Source organism: Manis javanica, chromosome 2, assembly GCF_040802235.1.
Source record: "Manis javanica isolate MJ-LG chromosome 2, MJ_LKY, whole genome shotgun sequence".
In the NCBI taxonomy this organism is placed as follows: Eukaryota; Metazoa; Chordata; class Mammalia; order Pholidota; family Manidae; genus Manis; species Manis javanica.
In genome coordinates, this window is record NC_133157.1 from 161,315,589 (window position 1) to 161,341,080 (window position 25,492).

Sequence of the window (25,492 nt, forward strand, 5' to 3'; positions counted from 1 at the left end):
TTAATTGGATTATTTGCTTTTTTGTTGTTGTTGAGGTGCGTGAGCTCTTTATATATTTTGGATGTCAGCCCTTTATCGGATCTGTCTTTTATGAATATATTCTCCCAAACTGTAGGGTCCCTTCTTATTCTAAGGGTCTTGCTTTTTTATCTATTACTCTGTGTCTTTTGATTGGTGCATTCAGTCCATTTACATTTAGGGTGATTATCGAAAGATATGTACTTATTGCCATTGCAGGCTTTGGATTCGTGGTTACCAAAGGTTGAAGGGCAGCTTCTTTACTATCTAACCATATAACCTAACTCCCTTAATAAGCTATTAGAAACACATTCTGATGATTCTTTCTCTCCCTTCTTATTCTTCCTCCTCCATTCTTTGTATGTTAGGTGTTTTATTCTGTACTCTTTTGTCTTTCCTTTGACTGCTTTCATGAATAGTTGATTTTATTTTTTGCCTTTAGTAGTATTTGGTTGGTCTGCTTTCTTTGGTGTGATTTTATTTCTCTGGTGACATCTATTTAACCTTAGGAGTGCTTCCATCTAGAGCGTTCCCTTTAAAATACCCTGTAGAGGTGGTTTGTGGGAGGCAAATTCCCTCAGCTTTTGCTTGTCTGGGATTTGTTTAATCCCTCCTGAAAATTTAAATTATTGCACTGGATACAGTATTCTTGGTTCAAGGCCCTTCTGTTTCATTGCATTAAATATATCATGCATTCTCTTCTGGCCTGTAAGGTTTCTGTTGAGAAGTCTGATGATAGCCTAATGGGTTTTCCTTTGTAGGTGATCTTTTTTCTCTCTCTGGCTGCCTTTAATACTCTGTCCTTGTCTTTGATCTTTGCCATTTTAATTACTATGTGTCTTGGTCTTGTCCTCCTTGGATCCATTGTGTTAGGAGATCTGTGAGCTTTCATGGTCTGAGAGACTATTTCCTCCCCCAGTTTGGGGAAGTTTTCAGCAATTATTTCTTCAAAGACATTTTCTATCACTTTTTCACTCTCTGCTTATTCTAGTACTCCTATAATGCAGATATTATTTCATTTGGATTGGTCATACAGTTCTCTTAATATTCTTTCATTCCTGGAGATCCTTTTCTCTCTCTCTGCCTCTGCTTCTCTGTACTGTTCTTTGGTTTCTATTTCATTAACAGACTCTTGCACCTCATCTAGTCTGCTCTTAAGTCCTTCCAGAGATTGTTTCATTTCTGTTATTTCCTTCCGCACTTCATCACTTAGCTCTTGCAAATTTCTCTGCAGGTCCATCAGCATGGTTATGACCTTTATTTTGGATTCCTTTTCAGGAAGACTGGTTATATCTATCTCCCCAGGCCCTCTCTCTGGTGTTGTTTTGGGTGATTCTTGACTGAACCAGAATCTTCTGCCTTCTCCTGGCAATAGAGGTGGTTGTAGACAGGTGGCGCATGTGTCAGCTGGGAGAACAAAGACCCTTCCTGCTTGCTGGTCACCTTGCCCTTCTCTGCCTATGTCAGTTACCCACAGACAGGGAGCAGTCTCTGGGTTAATCCCCTGAGCTTCCATGGGCGGGGCAGCCCTCATGATAGCCCAGAGCCCTGCGGGGAGTGGCAGGCACACCAGTTTTCTCCTGCAAGAACGGCACCCCTTTGTGCCTTCCATACCTTGCTCCAACTTCCTCTGTCTGTGTTGGGCAGCTGCGCACCGGCAGCAGCCCCTGGGTCTGTCCCAGTTAGCTGCGTGCTGGGAGGAGACTCTGTGTAGTTGCTGTGGGCCGGGCCACTCTCCGGGTGCTCCACCGCTGTGGTGGGTGAGCTGGTTTGCTTGTCGCATTGGCCAAGAGGAATGAATGGCAGGCTGCTTATCACCGTGAGGGTCTTTGGGGCTGGGTTACCCACCAGGGTGTTGGGGCCCCTGACATCCCTTAGGATTCCCAGCCTGCCAGGCTGAGTGTGCTGGGGTGATTTTATCCAGGTGCTAAGCCCTTGTTCCTTTAAGACTTAAAAAGCACCCACTTTTCTTTTGTCCCAGGGGAGCCGTCTGTGGGGACCTGCTCGCAGTCTCCGTCTTGCATTTTACTTTTCCATTTCACTAATATCCAGTACACCATGCAATGTGTGTCTGTGTTCCCACTGCAGATTACTAGGGCTGGTTATTTAGCAGCCCTGGGCTTCCACTCCCTCCCCACTCTGACTCCTTTCCTCCCGCCAGTGAGCTGGGGGGGCAGGGGGGCAGGGACTGCTCGGGTCCCACCAGGTTGCAGCTTGTATCTTACCCTTTTCGTGAGATGCTGAGTTCTTGCAGATGTAGATGTCGCCTGGCTGTTGTACTGTATCTTATGGTCTCTCTTTTAGGCATAGTTGTATTTGTTGTATTTTCAAAAATATATATGGTTTTGGGAGATTTTCACCACCCTACTCACACCACCATCTTGAGCCTCTTCCGAAGAGTTTTTCATATATTCCAAATTTAAGTCATTAAACAGGTGTTTGCTTGGCAAAGTTTTCTCCCAGTATGTGGCATCTCTTTTCATTCTCTTATCACTGTCTTTTGAAGGGTAGAATTTAAATGTAATAATATCTAATCTAATAACTGGTTACTTTATAAATTGTGCCTTTGATGTGTCTGGAAGATTTTCTCTGATGTTTTCTTCTAGAAGCTTTATAGATTTAGGTTGCACATTACGTCTCTGAGCCACTTTAATTTAATTTTTATATATGTTGAAAGGCAGAGTTCAATTTAGTTTTCTGTGTATCAATATCCAATGTTCAAGCACTTTTATGACTTCGTCAAAAATCGGTTATCTACATATAAGTGAGTTTATTTCTGGACTACCCATATATTTATTCCAGCTGTTTTTTACAGTAAAAAAATTTTTTATAGCTTTATAATAATTGAAATGAGGTAGTGTTGGTCCCACTAACATTCTTCTATTTCACAGTTGTTTTAGCTATTCTAAAATTCTTGTATTTCCATATGAATTTTATTTTGGGCAAAAAAAAAAATGCCTCAATCAGAGTAGAACTCCCTTGAATCTACAGATTAATTAGATGAAAATAAAATTAGTAAAGTTGACTTTAACAAAGTTGAGTCTTCCAACTGATGTATAGGATATTCTAATGAGTAACATAATTATATCTCAATGATAATCATGTTCTACGTTATGGTGAACAGAATAAATACTGAACCACTGCTTCTAGAGAAAGCACAGGATTAGGTTCCTGCAAATCCCTGGTCACAATATTTTTGTCAGTTAATGAGTTTTACGTGTGTTTCTGTTTACAGGCCTCTTACTAGCACTGTTGATTCACTGACACTGACCTCACAGCCAACAGAACTGTAACTCCTGCCTGAACGAAGCTTTTCTAAATAGTTATCTTCTCCATAAGGCAAGTAACAGCTTTACTGTGCCCCAGAACACTACAGCACTTTAGCAGTATGCTTAGGGGAAATTTTTTTTGTTTTGTTATCATTAATGTACAATTACAGGAGCAACATTATGGTTACTAGACTCCCCCTGTTATTAAGTCTACTTAGGGGACATTTTAAACAGCTAAATCATGAACATAAAGCATAACAAACCTGACACACAACAAACCAAGAAAAGTCTTGGTCTTAACAGCATGAGAGCTGAAACAAGAAAGCAGAGTGCCACCTCAATCAACCTAACTTCAAATTTCTGCCACTCTGTATGTGTCAGCAAATGACCCAAAAAGCACTGTAAATACTGATTTAGGATTACAAATTACTTTTAGCAAATAGACCAATTCATAAAGAATCCATGAATGAGATTCAACTGTACCTCTCCATTTATTTAGACAGCTTCTACTTTCTGTCAGCAGTATTTTGTAGTCTCAGTTTTAATGTGCTTTGTTAGATTTATACACAACTATTTAATATTTTTGTTACTGTTGTAAGTGATATTTTTTATTCCAGTTTTTTATTGTTCCTTGCTAGTATACAGAAACATAACTAGTTTTTGTATATTAATCTAGGGTACTTCAACTTGACCAAACTCATTCATTAGTTCTCAGACAATTCCATTAGACCTTCTGCATAGACAATCAGGTGATCTGTGAACAAGGAGAGTTTTATCCCTTCCTTTTGATGGTGAATACCATTTATTTCCTTTTCTTGCCCAAATATACTGGCTAGAACCTCATAAGAAGACACTCTGTCTTGCTGATTTTAGACACAACATGTTCAATCTTTCACCATTAAGTACAGTAACAGTAAATGAGGTTTCTCATGGATTTCCATTATCAGATTGAGAAACCTCACTTTTATTCCTAGTTTGCTACAAGTCTTTTTAGTCAGAAATTACCAAAATAGCAAAATTATTTTTCTATATCCACCGAGATGATAATAGGATTTTTACTTCTTAGTTTGTTAATATAGTGAATTATATTTATTTATTTTTTTGAATGTTAAACCAACCTTGCACTCCTGGGATATACTTCATGTTGTCTAACCACATAGCTTTTTCATGTGAAACCTTCATAAGAGTATATATCAATAATACCATAATAAAAAAAAATTTTAATTATATAAGGCTATTTGGATTATTATTTTCTTTTGCTTCCTTCAGGATTAATTTGCTCTTCTTTTTCTACTTTTGTAAAGTGGAGGCTGAAGTCATTATTTGAGATCTTTCTTCTTTTCTAAGACAGATATTTAGAACTACAGATTTTCCCCTAGGTATTATTTTAGCAGCATCTTCTAACATGTTGTGTTCCTGTTCGTATTCAGTTTAAAAAATACTTCCTAATTTCCCTTTTGATTTCTTCTATTTATCATTATTTATAAACATGCTACCTAATTCCCAAATATTTGGGGATTTTTCCAAGGATATTTCTATTAGTAAGGCCTAAGTTAATTCCACTGTGATCTGAGAAGATTATGACATGAACCCTTTTGAATTTATTGAAACTTTTTATGGCCCTATCTTGGTAAATATAGTTAATCTTGGTAAACTGTTTTATGTAAACTTGTGAACAATGTGTATTCTGCTCTTCTTCAGTAGAGTATTCTACAAACGCAGTCACAGTAACTTGGTTGACACTGTTATTCAAGTCAACTATATCTTTGGTAATTTTCTACTTGTTATATCAATTATTGAGAAGGGTTACTGAAATCTCTGACTATAATTGTGAATTTCTCTTTGCCTTTCAATTAGTTTTTGCCTCATGTGTTTGAAGCTCTTGTTATAGGTACATAAACATTTACCACTGTTAGGTCCTGCTAATTAACTGAATGCCTTAATTGTTACAAAATTATCTTCTTTATCCCAGATAACATTCCTTGGTCTAAAATCTGTTTTGTCTGATAGTAATAAAATCAAGACTACTCCAAGTTCCTTTTATTTTTACATTTTTTATATTAAGGTATTATTGATATACACTCTATGAAGGTTTCACATGAAAAACAATGTGGTTACTACATTCACCCATATTACCAAGTCCCCCCCCCCACTGCGATACCACCCTGCAGTCACTGTCCATCAGTGTAGTAAGATTTCACAGTCACTATTTGTCTTCTCTGTGCCACACTGCCTTCCTCATGATCCCCCCCAAAATCATGTGCACCAATTATAATACTCCTCAATCCCCTTCTCCTTCCTTTTGCACCCACCCTCCCCCACCCAACTCTCCCCTTTGGTAACCACTAGTCCCTTCTTGGAGTTTGTGAATCTGCTGCTGTTTTGTTCCTTCAGTTTTCCTTTGTTGTTATACTCCACAAATGAGAGAAATTATTTGGTACTTGTCTTTCTCTGCCTGGCTTATTTCACTGAGCATAATACCCTCTAGCTCCATCCACACAAATGGTAGGATTTGTTTCTTTCTTATGGCTGAATAGTATTCCACTGTGTATATGTACCACATCTTCTTTATCCATTCATCTACTGATGGACACTTAAGTTGCTTCCATATTGGCTATTGTAAATAGTGCTGCAATAAACATAGGGGTGTACATGTCTTTTTGAATCTGAGAACTTGTACTTTTTGGGTAAATTCCTAGGAGTGGAATTCCTAGGTCAAATGGTATTTCTATTTTTAGTTTTTTGAGGAACCTCCATACTGCTTTCCTCAATGGTTGAACTAGTTTACATTCCCACTAGCTGTGTAGGAGAGTTCCCCTTTCTCCGCATCCTAACCAGCATTTGTTGTTCTTAGTCTTTTCAATGCTGGCCATCCTAACTGGTGCGAGTTAATATCACATTATTGTTTTAATTTGCATTTCCCTGATGATTAATGATGCGGAGCATCTTTTCATGTGCCTGTTGACCATCTGAAAATTTCTTCTTTGGAGAATTGTCTATTCATATCCACCACCCATTTTTTTTATCAGGTTATTTGCTTTTCAGTTGTTGAGTGGTGTAAGTTCTTTATATATTTTGGATGTTAACCCCTTGTCACATATGTCATTTACAAATATATTCTCCCATACTGTAGGATGCCTTTTTGTTCTACTGATGGTGCCCTTTGCTGTACAGAAGCTTTTTAGCTTGATGTAAGACTACTCCAAGTTTCTTTCAACTAGATTAGCACGTCATGCCCTTTTTCCACTCTTTTACTTTTAACCAAGATGTTTTTATAAAGTGTCTTGTAGGAAACTCTACAGTGGGATCTTGTTTTTTTAATCCAATCTTGACCTTTAAATTTGGGTGTTGAGACTATTTACATTTAATGTGATTATTTATACCATTAAGTTGGAGTCTATCATCTTGCTATTTGTTTTATTTGTCTCATGTGATCTTTGTTCCCTTTTTTATCTTTCCATAACTTCTGTTGGATTACTTATTTTGTATAATTCAATTCTACCTTAGTTTTTTTTTCTTAACCTATTGCTTATATCTATGTTTTTTCAGTGGCTGCTTCAGAGTTTATAAGATATATATTTAACTTACCATGGTCTACCTATAAATGACTACCATTTAGGGTAGAGCATAAGAATCTTATAATGATGTACATTCATTTCACTGCCAGGTCTTAAGCTTTATTGTGCACTTTACTTCTACGTTATAAACCACATAATATCTTGTTAGCATTTTGTACTTTCAACAATTGCCTTTTAAAGAGATTAAATAAGAAAAAACCTACATTTAGCCAAGTAGTTACCATTTCTAGTGCTCTTTTTCCTTTATTCATCTGGTATTATTTTTCTGCTGCCTGAGGACATACTTTGAAATTTTTCTGAAGTTAACACCTCCAGCTTTTCTCTGTCTGAAAATGTCTTCCTTTAAATCTTTGTTTTGGAAACATATTTTTACCAAATACAGAATTCTAAGTTGTTATTTTCTATCCTTCATTACTTTAAAGATGCTGCTGCACTGTTTTCTTACTTATATTGTTTCTGACAAGAAATCTGACACAATCTTTATCTTTGCTCGTATGCACATAACATGACCATGTCTTTTTATCTCTGACTGCTTCTAAGGTTTTCTCTTTATCACTACCAATCAGCAAGATGATTACGAGCCTTGGTGCAGTTCCCTTTATGTTTCTTATATTTGGAAGTCACTGAACAACTTTAACCTGCAGGTTTATAGTTTCATCTTCATGCAACTTATTTGGAAAGTTTTCAGCCATTATTTCTTGACATGTATTTTTCTGTACCCTACCTCCTTTAGGAATTCTACTTACTCATATATTTAGCTGCTTGAAAATATCCCAGAACTCACTAGTGTTTTCCTCATTTTCTCCCTTTTTTCCCTGTATGTTTCAATCTGGATGGTTTCTATTCCTATGGATTCAAGTTCATTCATCTTTTCTCTTCAATGTCTAATCTTCCATTAATCTCAACCACAGTATTTTCACCTCATGTAGTGTTCATCTTCACAAGTTCTATATGGATCTTTTTGCATTTTTCATGTCTCCAAATTTTGAACATAGGGAATAGATTTATAACAACTATTTTTAATATCCTCATGAAGTCTATTATCACTGTCAATTTTGTCAGTTTTAACTGGCTGACAATTCTCCTCATTATGGATGTTTTTATGCTCATGTGCATACATGGCAATCTTTAACTGAATGACATACGCCATGAATTTTTACTTCTATGCTAGGTATTTTCCATTCATACAAATCTTTTTGAACTTTGTTCTGGGATACAGTTAAATGATTTGGAAACAGTTTGTTTCTTTCAAGTCTTGATCTTATACTTTGTAGTCAGAGCAGCTCCAGAGCAGAAACATCTCCTCAACCTGGGGAAAGCACCAAGCTCCACACCTGAGTTCTCACTATATGCGCCACATCCTGGAAAGTCTCCCAATAAGATAGGCTGGAGCAATTTTGGTGATCATTTCATTTGTTTATCAACAGTCAGGGATCATTGACCATTGTTGTCTCATGTCCAAATATTTTTGTGTACTTTGGGGTTTTTTTTGTGGGGGAGGTTCTTTCAAGAGAAAGATGAATTTAATTCCTGTTCCTCCACCTGAGCCAGATACCTGCCATCACTGTATTTTTAGTTTACCTTTACCTTTATATTTAAAGTGAGTTTTTGTAGACATCATATAGCTGGATAATGCTTTTCTAGCAAATCCAACAATCTATGCCTTTCAATTAGAGTTCTTGGATCATTTTTATTTAATCTACTAGGAAATTTAAATCTACTGTTTTGCTATTTCTTGTCACATGTTACTTGGTTTTTTTTCTCCTTTACCTACCTACTTTTGCACTAATTAATTTTTAATATTCAATTTCATCTCCCCTGTGGACTTACAAATCATTTTTCTTTGTTTCAGAGCAACTGTTCTAAAATACACACTACCTACCGTCAAATAAATATTTCATGAATGGTACATGTAAAAACACCCTCATGTATTCTGTAAGTACCTACGACTTCATTTTTGATGCAAACACCTAACAACACTATACCTTCCCTTTCCCCTGCCCCATTCTTTAACTACTGACATCAGTCAATTTATTTCCATGTATGGTAAAGCCTGAATTTCATTATTATTAACTTTGCTTTAAAGAGTTATTTTGAAAAGGTTAAAAATGAAGAAATTATCTTTTACATTTACCCCATTACCACTTCTTGCACTCTTCTTTTCAAAGACCCAAATTCCCATGTTAATATCTTCCTCCTACCTAAAGAATCTCCTTCAAGATTTTTTGCAGTACAAGTATGCTGAAAATTAGTTCCCTCAGATTTTGCTCCTCTTCAAATCACTTCTTTCACAAATCATGTATTTGATAAAGGATTAATATCCAAAATATATAAAGAACCCTTATAACTCAACAACAAAAACAAAGACAAAAAAAAACAGTCAAAAAATGGGCAAGGAACTTGAATGTACACTTCCCCAAAAATGATATACAAATGGCAAACAAACACATGAAAAGATACTCAACATCACTAATCATCAGAAATATTCAAGTCAAAACAATGAGCTATTGCTTCACACACATCAGGATAGCCATTACTAAAAAAATAAAAAGTAAGTATTTGTGAGGATGTGGGGAACTTAGAGACCCTGTTCCTTACTGACAGGAATGTGAAATTGTAAAGCAACTGAGAAAAGCAGTAATCAAACACAGAGTTACTAAAAGATCCAAAATTTCACAATGGGGTATATACCCAGAGTAACTGAATGCAGGAACTTAACAGATATTTGCACAAAAATGATCACTAATTACAATAGCCAAAAGGTGGAAGCAACCCAAGGATCCATGGATGGATAACTGGATTAACAAAATATGGTATATATGGGAATATATAGAATATTATTTGGCTTTAAAAAAGGAAATCTGACACATGCTACAGCAGGGATGGACCTTGAAGATCCTATGTTAAGTAAAATAAGCCAGTCTCAAAAAAGACAAATACTGTATGATTCAACTTATATGAGCTACCAAAAATAGTCAAATTCATGGAGACAGAAAGCAATGTTGGTTGTCAGGCACTGGTGTAGAGGAGAAAGGAAGATACTGTTTTAATGTGTATAGAGTTTGGGAATATCAAAAAGTTCTGGATAATGGTGAAGGTAGCAGGAAACTGTGTACTTAATGCCACAGAACAATATGATTAAAAATTGTTAAAATGGTAAATTGTAGGTTATATATATTTTACTACAGCGAAAAATTTTAAAAGATAACACAACAAAAAAAGTCACTTCTTTGTGAAAAGTGGTTTCAGTGGAAATAGAATCCTAGGTTGCCAAGTATTTCTCTGACAGTATTTTAAAGAAGTGACTCCACTCTCTTCTGGCTTTCCTATTTTCTTATACCATCTTGAGTATTTAGAACATATTAATAGTAGCTCTTTTTACATCTTTGTTAAATCAATCATCTGTCATTTCTGGGTTTCTTCCCATTGAAGAAAATTTCTAACAAAACCTCTCTCATTCTTCTCTCTCTGTTCATAATGTATCTTTTTCTCTCTGGCTGCTTTCAAGATTTTCTTTCACTATCATTTCTGTCAGCTATTTGTTTATGATGTGCCTTGGAGTGGTTTTTAAATGTTCCTTTCAAAATAGATTCATTGAGCTATGGGCTTATAACTTTCACTAAACATAGAAAATTTGCAGTCATTATCTCTTCTAGTTTCCTGTTTCCCCATCCCTTCTCCTGAGAATCTAATCACATGTGTCTCAAAATACTTGATATTATCCAACAGCTCACAGATGCTCTATTCATTTTACTTTAGGTTTTTTTCACTTTGCTTCACTTTCAGTAGTTGTTATTCCTACATATTCAAGATCACCTATCTCTTCCACAGTATCTTATCTGCAATTAATCCTATTTATATTGTTTCTTATTTCAGATATTGCATGTTTCATATTTAGAAGTTTCATTTAAGCATATGTTCATGTCTTTTATTTCTTTCTTCATCATTTTCCTATTTTCTTATGCCTTCTTGAGTATTTAGAACATATTAATAGTAGCTTTTTTTACATCTTTGCTAAATCAATCATCTGTCATTTCTGGGTTTCTTCCCATTGACTGATATTTTTACTCTGATTATGGGTCATATTATCATGCTTCTTTCCAAGCATATTATTTTTTTTAACTGAAGGAAATTACTACATAACATTATGTAAGCTTCAGGTGTACATTATAGTTCTGTATATAATACAAAGTAATTACCACTAAAATCTAGTTACCATCCATCACCATAAAATTGACCCCCTAAACCCATTTCATACACCCCACAAACTCCTTCCCCTCTGGTAATCACCAATCTGTTCTCTCACTATGAGTCTGTTTTGTTTTATTTGGCTTGTTTGTTTGTTCTGGTTTTTTTCTGTTCCATATGGGTGAAATCATATGGTATTTGTCTTCCTCTGACTTTTTTCACTTAACGTAACACCCTGTAGATCCATTCATATTGTTGCAAATGGCACATTTCCTTCCTTATTTATGGCTGACTAGCATCCGACCATGTGTGTATGTGTACATATATGCATATATATTACATACATATACATAACATACATGTATATATACAAGTATATTGTGTGTGTGTGTGTGTGTGTGTGTGTCTTTTTGATCCATTCACCCATCAATGGTCATTTATTTTATTTCAATTTCTTGGCTATTGTAAATAATGTGCAATAAATATAGGGGTATATATATCATTTTGAATCAGCATTATAGTATTCTTCAGATAAATACCCAGAAATAGAATAGCTAGATCATATGGTAGTTATGATCTTAAGAGGAAAGCTTTCAACTTTTCATCATTCTATATGCTAGCTGTGGGTTTGTCATATTTGGTCTTTATTGTGTTTAGATACATTCCCTATATACCTGTCTTGTTGAGAGTTTTTATCATGAATGGATGTTGAATTGTGTTAGATGCTTTTTTCTGCATCTATTGAGATGATGATATGATTTTTATTCTTCATTTTGCTAATATGGTGTATCATGCTGGTTGATTTGCAGATGGCAAACTATCCTTGCATACCTGGAATAAATCCCAGTGATCATGGTGTATGACCCTTTAAATGTTATTGAATCCATTTGCTAATGTTTTGTCAAGGATTTTTGCATCATGTTCATAAATTGTATTGAGCTGTAATTGTCTTTTTGTGGTGGTGACTTGCCTAGTTTTGTCATTAGCATAAAACTAGTCTCACAAATGAATGTGAAAGTGCTCCCTCTTCTTCAAGTTTTTGGAAGAGTTTGAGGATAGATATTAAATCTTTGAATGTTTGCCAGAATTCACCAGCAAAGTTTTATAGTTCTGAATTTTTTTTGTTGGGAGGTTTTCTGATTAATGAGCAATTAGTCTATTCATATTTCCTATTTCTTCATGATAGAGTTGGAAGACTGTATGTTTCTAGGAATTATCCATTTCTTCTAGGTTGTCCAATTTGTTGGTGTATAATTGTTCATAATAGTCTCTTATGATTTTTTCTTATTTCTGTAGTGTCAATTGTCTACTCATTCATTTCTGATTTTATTAAAACACTGTCTCTTAGCTAGCATGGCTAAAGTTTGGTCAATCTTGTTTATCTTTTCAAAATCCAGCTCTTAGTTTCATTCTTTTCTGTTTTGTTTTGTTTTTTTGTCTCTATTTCCACTCTGATCTTTATTTCCTTCTTTCAACTGACTTCAGAATTCATCTGTTCTTTTTCTAGGTCCTTTAGGAGTAAAGTTAGACTGTTAAAGATTTTTCTTGTTCCTTGAGGTAGGACTGTATTGCTACGATCTTCCCTCTTAGAAACACTTTGGCTTCATCCCAAAGTATTTGGCATGTTGTAATTTTTGTTTTCATTTGTCCCCAGCAATTCTTTGATTTCTTCTTTGATTTCCTTGATGGCCCATTGATTGTTCAGTAGCATGTTGTTTAATCTCCACATTTTTGTCATTTTTCCATTTTTCTCCTTGTAGTTGATTTTCAGTTTCATACCATTGTGGTTCAAACAGACACTTGATGTGATTTCAATCTTAAATTTACTCAGACTTGTTTTGTGGCCTCATATGTGATCTATCCTGAAGAATGGTTCATGTGCACTTGAGAAAAACATGTATTCGTTTGGATGGATGTTCTGTATATATCTAAATCCATCTGGTCTGTGTCATTTAAAGCTGACTTTTCCTTATTATTTTGTTTGGATGATCTATCCATTGATGAAAGCAGGGTGTTAAACTCTCCTACTATTACTATACTGTCAATTTCTCCCTTTACATCTGTTAATATTTGCTTTATATATTTTGGAGCTCCTATGTTGGGTGTATATTTATAAATGCCATGTCTTCTTGGATTGACCCTTTTATCATTACATAATTCCCTTCTTTGTCTATTACTGTAATCTTTATTTTAAAGTCTATTTTGACTGCTATGATTATAGCTACACCAGCTTTCTTCTAATTTCTATTTGTATGGAATATCTTTTTGCATTCTGTCACTTTCAGGCTGTTGTATCCTTACTTCTGAAGCAAATCTCTTGTAGGCAACATACAAATGGGTCTAATTTTTTTAATGCATTCAGAGCTTATATGACTTATAGAGAATTTAGTCCATTTACATTTAAAGTAATTATTGATTGGTTATACTTACTGTTACTTTTTTGTTTTCTGGCTGTGTTTGTAGTTCCTCAGTTCCTTTCTTCTCTGTCTTCCCTTGTGGTTTGATGGCTTTCTTTAGTCTTTTGTTTAGATTCCTTTTTCATTTTCCTTTGTGTATTTATTATAAGGTTTTGCTTTGTGGTTACCATGATATTCTCATATAACTTCCTATTTATTTAAATTTGCTTTGAGTTGACAGCAAATTAAATCTGAACTTTTTCACACCAAAAAAACTTTTTCTTCCACACACATTTTATATTTCTGATGTCACAGTTTACATCTTTTTACTTTATGCATCCCTTAAGTAATTACTGTAGTTCTAGACAATTTTACTATTTTCGTCTTTTAACTTTCATGCTTTTATGTGAGTGATTGGTCCACCATTTTTACTATATATTTACCCTTGGCAGTGAAAATTTTACTTTGTTTTGTTATTTTAATATTTTTTTTCAGTTTAGAGAAGTCCTTTTAACATTTCTTGTAAGAATGAGTCTGCATGCAATCCCTTTAAGAGTAGGTTCCCCATTCCCTAGAGTTCTATGGTTTTCTGGACATAGTCCCCATTGATTTTCAAAGCCCAGCATTTAGGGGGCTAGTCTCTCATGCAGGATCTAAGGGTTGGAGTGGCTCATGTGAAGCACAAATCCCTCACTTCTCAGGGAAAAGTTCCATATTTTTGAGATCCTTCCCAATTTTAGATCACTGAACCTGGGGTGGGGTTCTTTTGCTTGTTTGTTTTTGGCAAGACAGTATCTCTGCCTCTCCTTACTGTCTCAATGCTGTCCTTTTTGTTTGTTGTGGAGGCTCTGTTCATCTTCAGTTTTCTGGTCTTTTTAAAAGGAAATTATTACATATGTAGTTGTATATTTGTTGTATTCACTGGAGAGAGGGAATTTAGGATCTTCCTACATCACTATCTTGAATCCACCTCCTTAACTTTTTTTTAGGTAAAACTGAAAAAATATCAAATTAACCATTTTAAGGTGAATAAATCAGTGGCATTTAGTATATTCAATTTTGTGCCACCTCTATCCCAGTTCCAAAGCATGTTTATCACCCCCAAAAAGAAAGTGCACATCCATTAGGCAGCTGCTCCCCATTTCTCCCTATCCCTAGGCTCTGGCAACCACCAATCTATGTTGTCCCTATAAATGTATACTTCACTCTGGTATTTTATATAAATGGAGTCATATAATGTGACCTTTTGTGTCTGACTTCTTTCACTTATCAAAATGTTTTCAAGGTTCACCACATTGTAGCATGTATCAGTAGTTTTTTTTATAAATGAATAATATTCTATGGTATGTAGATGCCACAATTTGTTTACCCATTCTCCATCTATGGATATTTGGGCTGATTGTATCATTTGACCTTTGTAAATAGTGTTACTATGAACATGCATGTACATATATTTGATACCTATTTTCATTCCTTTTTGGTATACACCTAAACCCAGAATTGCTATATCATAATTTTATGTTTTGCTTTTTTAAATAACTGCCAAAACTGCTTCCTACAGAGACTGAATCATTTCACATTGCCACCAGCAATGTATAAGGGTTCCAATTTTTCTACTTCCTTGCCAACAATTGTTCTTATGGTCTTTTTGATTCTCATCATGCTAATGGGCATGAAGTGGTATGTCACCGTGCTTTTCATTTGCATTTCCCCAGTCACTAATGAGTCAGTATTTGTTCATGTGCATGTCAGCATCTGTATATCATCTTTCGAGAAGGGTCTATTTGAGTCCTTTGTCCTTTAGTTGGGTTGTCTTTTTATTGTTGAGTTGCAAGAGTTTTAGTTCTTATATTTAAGTCACTGATACATTTTGAGTTAATTTTTTAACGTGGTTTGAGGTAGGGGTTCAAGTGTATTCTTTTGCATATGGGTATTCAGTTGTTCCAGAACCACTTGGCACTCTGTCAAAAACCAATAAACTAGCCCCTCAGTTCTATCCCATATGTCTCTATTTACCCTTATGCCAGTATCAGTTTTGATTACTGTAGCTTTACAGTATGTTTTGAAGTGGGGAACTATGAGGCCTACAATTCTGTTCATTTTCAAGACTGTTTTGGCTATTGGGCCCAATGCAATTTCACATGAATTTGATGATTAGCTTTTCCAGTTGTGCAAAAATGGTCACTGGAATTTTTATATGGACTGCATTGAATCTGAACATTGTTTTGCATAGTACTATCACCTTAACAATATGAAGTTTTCTAATCCATAAACAGATAATGTCTTTCCATTTATTTAGGTCTTCTTTAATTTCTTCCAGCAATGTTTTGTGGGTTTTATGTACAAATCTTTCAACTTCCATACATTTTAGGATGCTACTGTAGGTGGAATTTTGAATTTTCTTTTTGGATTGTTCACTGCTGATATACAAAAATAAACTGTGTTTTGTGTGTTGATCTTGTACCTCCTACTCTGCTGAACTCATTTACTAGCTCTACCATGTTTTCTGGAGATCCTTTGGCATTTTCTATAGAGATCATGTCATCTGCAAATAGAAACAGTTTTACTTATTCCTTCCCAATTTGGCTTTTCTTTCTTTTTCTTGCCTAACTTCTCTGGCTGTAACTTCCAGTACAATGTTCAATAGCAGTGGTGAGAATAGATATCTTTGTCTTGTTACTGATCAGAGAGAGAAAGTTTTTAGTTTTCACCACTGAGTTGGATGTCAGCTGTGGATTTTTTATAATGCCTTTTATCATGTTGAAGAAATTCCCTTCTATTCCTAGTTTTTGGGTGTTTCTATTAAGAACAGGTGTTGGATTTTGTCAAATGCTTTCTGTACCGAGATGATACCATATTTTTTCTCCCCCTTCATTCTATGAATGTGATGTATTACAATGATTTTCCTATGATGAACTGCCCTTAAATCTTGGGATAAATCCCACTTTGTCATGGTGTATAAGCCTTTAAACATACTGCTGGATTCCATTCATTAGTATTTCGCTGAAGATTTCTGCATCTATATTCACAAGTAGTATTAATTTGTAGTTTTGGGGGGCTTTTGTTCTTTTTTTTCTAGTGATGTCTTTGGCTTTGATATTAGAGTAATCCTGATCTCAGAGTTAGGAAGTATTCTCTCCTCTCCTATTTTTTAGAAGAGTTTGAGAAAGATTGGTGTTAATTCTTAAAATGTTTGGTAGAATTCATCAGTGAATGACTTGTTTGGGAGGTAATTTTTTTATTACTGTTTTAATCTGTTTACTTGTTACAGATCTGTTTATATTTTCTAATTCTTCTTGAGTCAGTTTTGGTAATCTGTGCTTCCATGAATTTGTCCATTTCATGTAGATTTTATTCAATTTGTTGACATACAATTATTCACAGTATTTTCTTAATCATTATTCCTTTATGGTCAGTGGTCATGTCCCCATTTTCATTTCTAATTTTAATTATACACATCTTTGCTTTTTTTCTCCTTTGTCAACATAGCTAAAGATTTGTCAATCATATTGATATTTACAAAGAACCAACCTTTGGTTTTGCTGACTCTATATTGTTTCCTGTTCTCTATTTCATTTATCTCCACTTTGATCTGTCATTTCCGTTCTTTGGCTAGCATTGGGTTAATCTGCTCTTTTTCTAGTTTCCTTAAGGTGAAAAGTTAGGTTATTTATTTGAGATCTTTCTTCTTTTTAAATATAGGTATTTTACTGCTATAAATTTCCAAGCACTGTTTTCACTGCATCCCATGTATAGTATATTGTTTTCATTTTCATTTGTCTCTAATTTTCTAATTTCTCCTACGATTTCTTCTTTGACTTAATGGTTATTTGAGTGTGTTGTTTAATTTCCATATATTTGTGAGTTTTCCAGTACTCTGTTACTGATTTCTAGCTTCACTCCATTGTGACCAGAGAATAGACATTGTATGATTTCAGTTGTTTAAATGTGTTGAGACTTTTTTGTGGTCTAACATATGATCAGTCTATCCCTAGAGGATGTTTCATATGCACTTGGGAAGAACGTATTAAGCTGTTGCTGGGTATTCTATATACATCTGTCAAGGTCTAACTGGCTTATAGTATTGTTCAAGTCCTCTGTTTTCTTCCTGATCACCTGTATAGATATTCTCTCCCTTCTTCAAGGTGAGGCAGGCATTTTAATTTTTATTAGATAACCAAACATACACACTTTACATTGTTGGATTCCGAATCATGTTATATCCCTCTAAGTAGTGCTGGACTTTCCTTCAGTGCAGTTAAGTTCCCTGGACTCACTCTGGGCCTTCTTGAGGACTCTTTCCAATGTCCTACATGTTACCAGGTCTTTATACTCTGGAAAGCAGAAACGCAAACTACTTCCAGCCTTGTCCAAGCTCTAAAAATGTTTTCTTACTGCTTTCCAGTAGTTCTTTCCCTGGTTTTGAGTACATTCTGTAATGTATTTCAAATCAGAACTCTGCCAAAGACTCAAGAAAACCCTCTGCAAATCTCCAGAATGCATAAATGCTTGAGTGCACTCTTCAACATGTATTCACACTTCTTCCCCCAAGATCCCTTGTCTCTGATACTCTGCCTTACAATTCTAACCACCTTGGCCTTCCCAAACTCTTATCTTTGTTTCTTAATCTCAACAAGACTGGGCTGTTTTGGTTCTTCCATTTTGCACTGTAGCCTGTAAACAACCTGTCAACAACTTCTAGGCTCCACTGCAAACCAGTTCAATAGAAGGGCTTATCTCATGTGTTTCCACAGTCTGGTGCCACCTGTCATCCAATGTCTAATAACCATCATTTACATATTTGTATGTTCTCATGTTGTTTGAGAAGGAAGGGTATATTATTGCTGCATAACAAATTACCCCCAACTTAGCAGTTTAAAGAGCATTTGTTCCCCCCCACTTTCTGAGGTTTAGCAATGAGAAAGCAGTTTGGCTGGGTGGTTGTGGCTCAGGACTTCATTAGGTTGCAGTAGAGATGTAGGTAGGCCAGTAGTGTAGGTCTAGAAGCTTGGCAAGAGTTGAAAGATTTGTTTCCAAGAAGGATTAGTCACACCCTGTTGGCTAGAGGCTTCAGTTCCTTGTTAGCTGTTGGCAGGAGGCCTCAATTTCTCACCATATGGGGCTCGTCATAGGGCTATTCAGGACATGTAGATAATTACTCTGAGTGAGCAATGGGAGAGGGCATGTTGCACTAATCAAGCAAGAGGAGAACGCAGAATGTATAATGTCTTTTATAACCTATCCCTGGAAATGATCCACCTCTTCCACCATACTCTATTGGTCACACAAACAATGTGCGAGAGGATTACACAATGGTGTAAATACCAGGAGGCAGGGATCACTGGGGGCAATCTTGGAAGCTAGCTACACAGAGGGAAAAATCCTGTCATGCCAGTATGGCAGAAAGTCTCCTTATGTTTACTATTTTTTAAACTTTAACTGTAGATTGCATCCTATAACTTCAAGATAGATAGGCAGATTGTAGATCCTACTCTACAGCCAGACTTGGAGAAAAAAATAACTAAGAGCAGCAGCTTGTCAGAGAAAAGAATGGAGTTCTTGATGCCTATGGCAAAAAAGAGCAGCAGAGCACATGCCCCTGACCAGAGCCTGGGTGGGAAATGTCCAAGTGTTTCATTTCCCCAAACTACTTTACTCTAATAACCAACCTAAATATCTGCCTTCCTTTTTCATCAATCTCCAGAGCCACGTAGCAATAGCAATATTACTTACTAGTAGTAGCAATAGTTCCAGCATTTTGCTTTTGTTATCTCAATTACTCCTCACAACAAAGCTGAGATATATATCATCACCCCCTAAACTCTAGGACTTCGTTTCTTGATGATCACACCCTGGCTTTACACTTTACAGTATATCCTGTACAACTTTACTCTTCCTATAGAACACCTAGCTCCCTCTTGCCCTATAGGGTTCTCCCACTCCTCTGGCACTGTTTGTCCTTCCTTTCCCCCATTCCACTTGCATCAGGCCTTGAAGCTTTCTCTTACCTTCCACATTCCCAACATCTACTACCAAACCCCTTTAAAAGGAACCTCCTGCCCGGAGCCCAGCAGCCTAATACAGACTTCCAACCCTCAGGACACACTGCCCTGGCAAGTTTGCCTCGCCAAGTAATCCCACAAAATTGGCCCTACATCAGCCACTCATTTAAAAATATTATATACAGCACATGTGCCTCCTTAATTTATATTTGCTACAGCTTAATGTTTAAATGGGTCTCCTTTTCCTAGGGCTTATAATTAATCATTATGGAGAAAAGTCTAAAATATATCAAACTCCTACTTAGTACCCTAGAAATCTCATTAGTTATTTGATGAATAATGAATGGAAAAATATAAAGTAATGATTATAAACACTAGCTCAGAAAATTATGAAGGGGGTATAATTCAAGAAATTTTATTTACAAATAAAAAGGAAAAGACTTCAGTGGACACATATAAGCAATTCACTAAAGACAAAACACAAAAGAACAAATACAAGCAAATCATAGAATGCAAATTAAAATACCACTTTTTGTTAGAAAGATTGGCAAAGACTGAAAATTTTCAAGGAAATAAGGAAACAGGCATTCTAATAGATATGCTTTTGTAATTTGGTAATTATGCATCAAGTATCTTTAAAATCACATACCCCTTTGACCAATATTTCCATTCCTAGTAATTAATTACAAGAAAGTAAAGGACAAAGGAACATATGCATATTTAAAGAAAAATCACTGTGGCACTATCTATAAAATAAAATCTGTCCAACAATAAGGGTTTGATTAAATTTTTAGTACTTCCAAACTATGGATTATTAAATCCCTTTAGTATATTACTTATTACATTATCCCCATTTTTTTAAATAACATATATTCATATAATAACCTACCTGCATAGAAAAAAATCTAGAGGTATACACCCCAAATGTTAGCAGTGATTATCTCTGTAAAAGAATAGTGGAGTTATTTAATTGTTTTTCTTTTTCTTTACTTAACCACCTGATTTTTCAACTTAAGTTGTACATAGATAACAACACACATTCTTAAAGGGCAAAAGTAAAAAAATGAAGAGCACAATTTAAAGGCAGATGTGCCGTTGTCATTACTAGAACATGCAACACTGCCACGTTCCCTAATAATCATGTCAGGCAGAATTAATGAAGTATCAAATAACTTAGTATTCAACAGCCTAGTTTTTAATTATTTCTAGGAATACACATGGAAGAATTTGTTAGCACTATTCAGACATATTAGACAACAAATGAAAAGGCCTCCCAAATGAAAACTTAGTACTAATCACAAAGACAGTGTTCAAAATTACACAGTAAAAATTCTCAACTGCTTCAAATTGGCAGCTTCAATTGCCTTTTCAAGCCTTTTCAAATTGATCTTAAGAATCCTCACTCTACTAAGAAAACAGTCATCATGAAAATGATAAGACATAAAAATCATTCATAAGTTTAAGAATTCAATGTGACTTTAGGTTTGGCTGAAGGAAAAAGTGTCTATAATTTCTACTATTCTAAATTAGGTTAACTTTTCCCCTCAGACTTGAATATTTTGGGAAATAAAACTTAACAATAAGAGAGGGTCCCGACACACACCTGATCATCTACAACTGCTCTCCTACAACACTAAACTATGTTTTCTACCTTTATCTTGCATCTACCTACCACTTCAGCATTTTATTAAAAATAAAAATAATAATAATAATAAAGGGAGAAATGTGGGATCAACATATAAATCAAGTATAAAAATCAAATGAATATTCATATTTGACCTGATTGTTTATAGTTCATAATGCGTGATCAAAACCGAAAGTTTCTGTGATGAATGCCCTTGTACTGTTCACCATGTAAGAATTCATTCACTATGTAAGAATTCGTTCACCATGTAAGAACTTGTTCGTTATGCTTCAGAAGATTGGAGACTGACGAGAGTTAGGCTTGAGATGGATTAATGATTGTACATTGAGCATTGACCCCCCTATACTGAATTTTATTGTTGTTAACAACCATTTGATCAATAAATACGAGATGCCCTCTTAAAAAAAAAAAAAAAAAAAGAGAGGGTCCCGAAGTGAGTCTAGGAGTACGTATCTGTACAAGTAAAGCACCTTTATCTCCAGGCACTGTGTACAATTTCTAGCCAAAGCCAAGGGAACTGCTTGTGACTGCGCAGAATGTTGCCCAGGAATTGTTTGGAATACCTGACTCCATATGACCAGGAGCACACTTAGTAAATCCTCATAATGATTCATCTATAAACTATAATTTTCAATGATGTTGAAATAAACATAAAGTGAATAATAAAATAACGGCATAAAATAAACAATCACTTCCATCCACCTATGCTAGAATATGAAACAAATTATTTTAACTGTACATATAATTGATGGCAGGTAACCATACAGTCATTTATAGGCAACTTCACACCTACGGCTTAGTGTGCAAGTCATGTCCCATAAAGCTCCACCAACGTATCCAACAGGACTTGACGCCAACTGTGAAGGTGCAAAGCACTAAGCACAGTACAGCTTTAAGATTCCTTTAGTCCTATACCAGTAATGTCTCTGATGAAAGCAATATTCGTTGCACAAGAAAATTTTCTAGTACAAGGAGAAAATCAAAGAACAACTCCGCATAAGGGAGAGATTTTATGTTAATGGGCCTTGTGTAAAGCAAGCATCATATAATACCTGAACTGACAACACAATTAAATGGTTATTGTTGAAAAGAATGGATACCTCCTTGCACCAAGCACCATTCATCCACTCATTGAACAAATACATGAAAACCATACACAATAAATACTAGTCTATGACCTGGGGATACAAGAGTAAACAAGCAAAATCACCTTCATGAAACATGCCATCTAACAAGGAAGACAGACATTAAACAAATAATTACATATTTGAGTATAACTGCAAACGTCAGGATATCATGAAATAAAAGGGCAAGGTGCTATAACAGCAAATACAAGACCTGGGAGCCAAACACAGGGGAGGGGAAGAGAGGACCAGGCAGAGGTCATCTGAGCAAAGCCCCTGCAGCTGGAACAACCTTGCCCAATCCAGGAACTCAAACAGTCCAGTGTACATGAAGCATTTAGATTGTTCCCTGGGCACAGATTAAGTCTAAGATGTACAAAGATACCCAAATTAAGAGATCAAGTTGGTAACTGCTACATGAGTCTGGAACTCAGAAAAAGAGGTCTAGACCAAGTATAAACTTAAAAGTCAGGCTTAGAGATGGTGTGTGATATACAGGAACTGGAAGAGATTTCTTAGGTAATGTGAGCTGGACTGAGGGGAGGGAAGGAGAGTATTACATTTTCAAATCACAAAAAAGAATTATTTCTTGCAACCAAAGTACTTCTCTCTTGATTTGATTTCATTTGATTTGAAATAAAACATTATTTTCTAATATTTTAACTATGATACAATGACCTATTTGTTCAGAAAGAATAATACTAAATATGTAGTTCTTAGACAAATGCCAAGACCTAAGAAAAATATTTCCTTCAGTGAGTCTAAGCATTACATGCTATAATTTAGCAAAGGACTTCTTTGTAGCCTTGGAATTTCCAGTGCCCTAGAATATGAAGCTTTTTTTAATATACAGATACAACTATTTCACAAGGTTTGTCAGTAGAAGTGCTTTCATTCTGTAGAACTGCCACCTATGGAAGCTAGATCACGATAAGGAGCATTCTGGACACACCAGGTCCTGGAGGGATAGGACATCAAAAGAACAGAAAAATCTGCCCTGCATGCTCAAAAGATACCAACTTTCAAAACTTTCACCATATCCTTCAACGACCTGACTTGCAGTCTCCTGTGATGAATATACAGTATGTAATTTCTCTATAAAGCAGAGGTCGGGTATGGTTATAGAAAAGCTGAGTTAAAATGTTCCACAATTCAGGCCCAAGTACCGTGTAAGTATTAACATGCCTTAGCATAAACTCACCTGATTTATTTGAAGCATGTTAAAACAATATTGACCAAACTGCTGTATCCCTTATGGCTCCACAAACTGGAAAATGAAAATGGAGAAAATAAAGTTCAGCTTAGTTGTTGATTTCAATGATCAGCAATGTAAACATACATCCTTGATCAAAATCAAACATAAAATTGAGTATATCTACAACAATGTAGAACTTGCTATAATGATAAACATGTTCTATATCTGTGCTATCCAATCCAGCAGCCACAATCCACAACTGAAATATGGCTAATGCAACCAAGAAAGTAAATTTTTAATTTTCTTTAATGTTAACTTAAATAATTTAAATTAAATAATTTAAATAACCACATGTGGCTAGTGGCTACCACACTGGACAGATCTAAGTTGAATAAAGTCCCTTCTGGTTCTAGAGTTCTAAGACAATTCCAGCAAAAGTGAAGCTGTTAAAAACAATCTAAAAAGCTTCAGATTAACTTAATACATTAACTTATATTAATTCAGGTTAATTTAATATATACTTCCCTTTCTCCAGTACGGTTTTATACAGCTTTGTTTCCACCCTCTATAAGACAAACTAAGCTTAAAGAAGATGCAATACATATGTACTCAGGTGGTCATTTATTATCATTATGAAAACAGCATACACACAAATTTCACATAAGCTTTTCAAAACGAAAATCATCATCCTGACACATCCCACTGTTACATGCAGATTTATTTCCTCCTGGGTTTAACCTCCTTGCCACAGTCATATCTCATATGGCTAATGTCTTCTTTTTCATTTAAAGATAGATACCAAAAAAAGGGTGGGAAAAGTAATCACGGGTTCACGTAATGGTAAAAGTTCACCAAAAAAAATAAATTATGGACAGACCCCCACCCAAAAAAAAAATCTAAAAAGCAACAGTCTTGATATATAGCTAAAGAGCTAAATCCACTCAGTTCTATAGAAATGTTTATGCTGCAAAATTTTAATACTGAACATTCCCTCAGAAGCAAAAGTTCTTGATTTTTAACATTTACCAAGCACTCACCAAATCTGAGAATCGCCTGTCTTTAGTTAATGAAAGCCTCTGAAAGTCACAAATGCGTATCTATCCATCTATATGTGTTGTTACTTCAGTATTAGCACTCTGTAACACTGATGGCTGACTCCGAGAAGTAGGCACAATAAGATAGGGGTATATTTTTTAAAGTTCTCATCTTTTCCTTGTTCCTTAAAATCAGCTTTACCGAGGCATAACTTATATACAATAAACTTCACTCATTTTAAGTGTTCAATTCAATGCATACAGTTTTGTTTTCAAAAATGAAAGTGCCTATTTGCTTTAAATTGGGCCAATTTTAAATATTCTGTAAACCTTTCTTCGGTTATAAAGATCTGTACAAATTAAAATATGAAACTAATAGGTCTATAACACCATTCTGAGGTAATTCGGTAACATTCTGAACTTAATCTTTTTCACAAACAAGTTATATTAGGTTTATATAAATATAAAAATAATTCACAACTGTATCATGGGCAATTCAGAATGTCCACAGTGGCACATGTCATTATCACCTCATTTCTCCTTTAAAGACAAGGCTGGTCTACTGTCCTATATTTATAAAACAATGTGATAAAATATCAAGGCATATCAATAAAATGCACAGCAGTTTATACTGCTGATGGCTTCATGAAATCCACCTCTCCCTCCTCTGTCAAAAAAGTTTCCAGCTACCGTTCTTTCCAAATACAGCTAAGTACTTTTGAAACCTATTCACATGTCCCAAAAATGCCCTACAGTGATATCCACGTGGGCACATTAGGACATGCAGTTCCAGATTCCAAGCTACTAAATGAAAACAGGCGGGGCAGCTTATGGGGAGAGGGCACTGCTAACTGGAGACTAGCAGCTTGTGAAGAATTAAAGGTCCAACAAGTATCTGAAATGCACTGCTGATAAAACTCCCTGCTTTTATGATACATTACATTTTGCCCATCTGGCAAACTGAAAGCTGTACAAAATTAAATATTTTTTTTATTCTCTACAAATACTGCTTTATAAAATGGCATTACAAAGTTAATGTATCT

General features: G+C 35.3%; 1 protein-coding gene across 18 annotated transcripts in view; it reads right to left on the reverse strand.

The window, feature by feature from the left end:
- The window catches only part of STAU2 (staufen double-stranded RNA binding protein 2), a 369,184-nt gene that overhangs the window by 339,807 nt on the left and 3,885 nt on the right, over positions 1–25,492 (reverse strand). For 17 of the 18 annotated variants that reach the window (XM_073229713.1, XM_073229703.1, XM_073229712.1 and 14 more), the window contains exon 2: positions 23,422–23,487. Coding sequence is in view for 4 of the 18 variants with exons in the window: in XM_073229706.1 (XP_073085807.1) it covers positions 23,422–23,439 (18 nt within the window). In the remaining 14 variants the exon portion in view is untranslated. Of the gene's footprint in view, positions 1–23,421; positions 23,488–25,492 lie in introns of those variants that run through there. The other variant, XM_073229700.1, reaches the window with a different exon arrangement.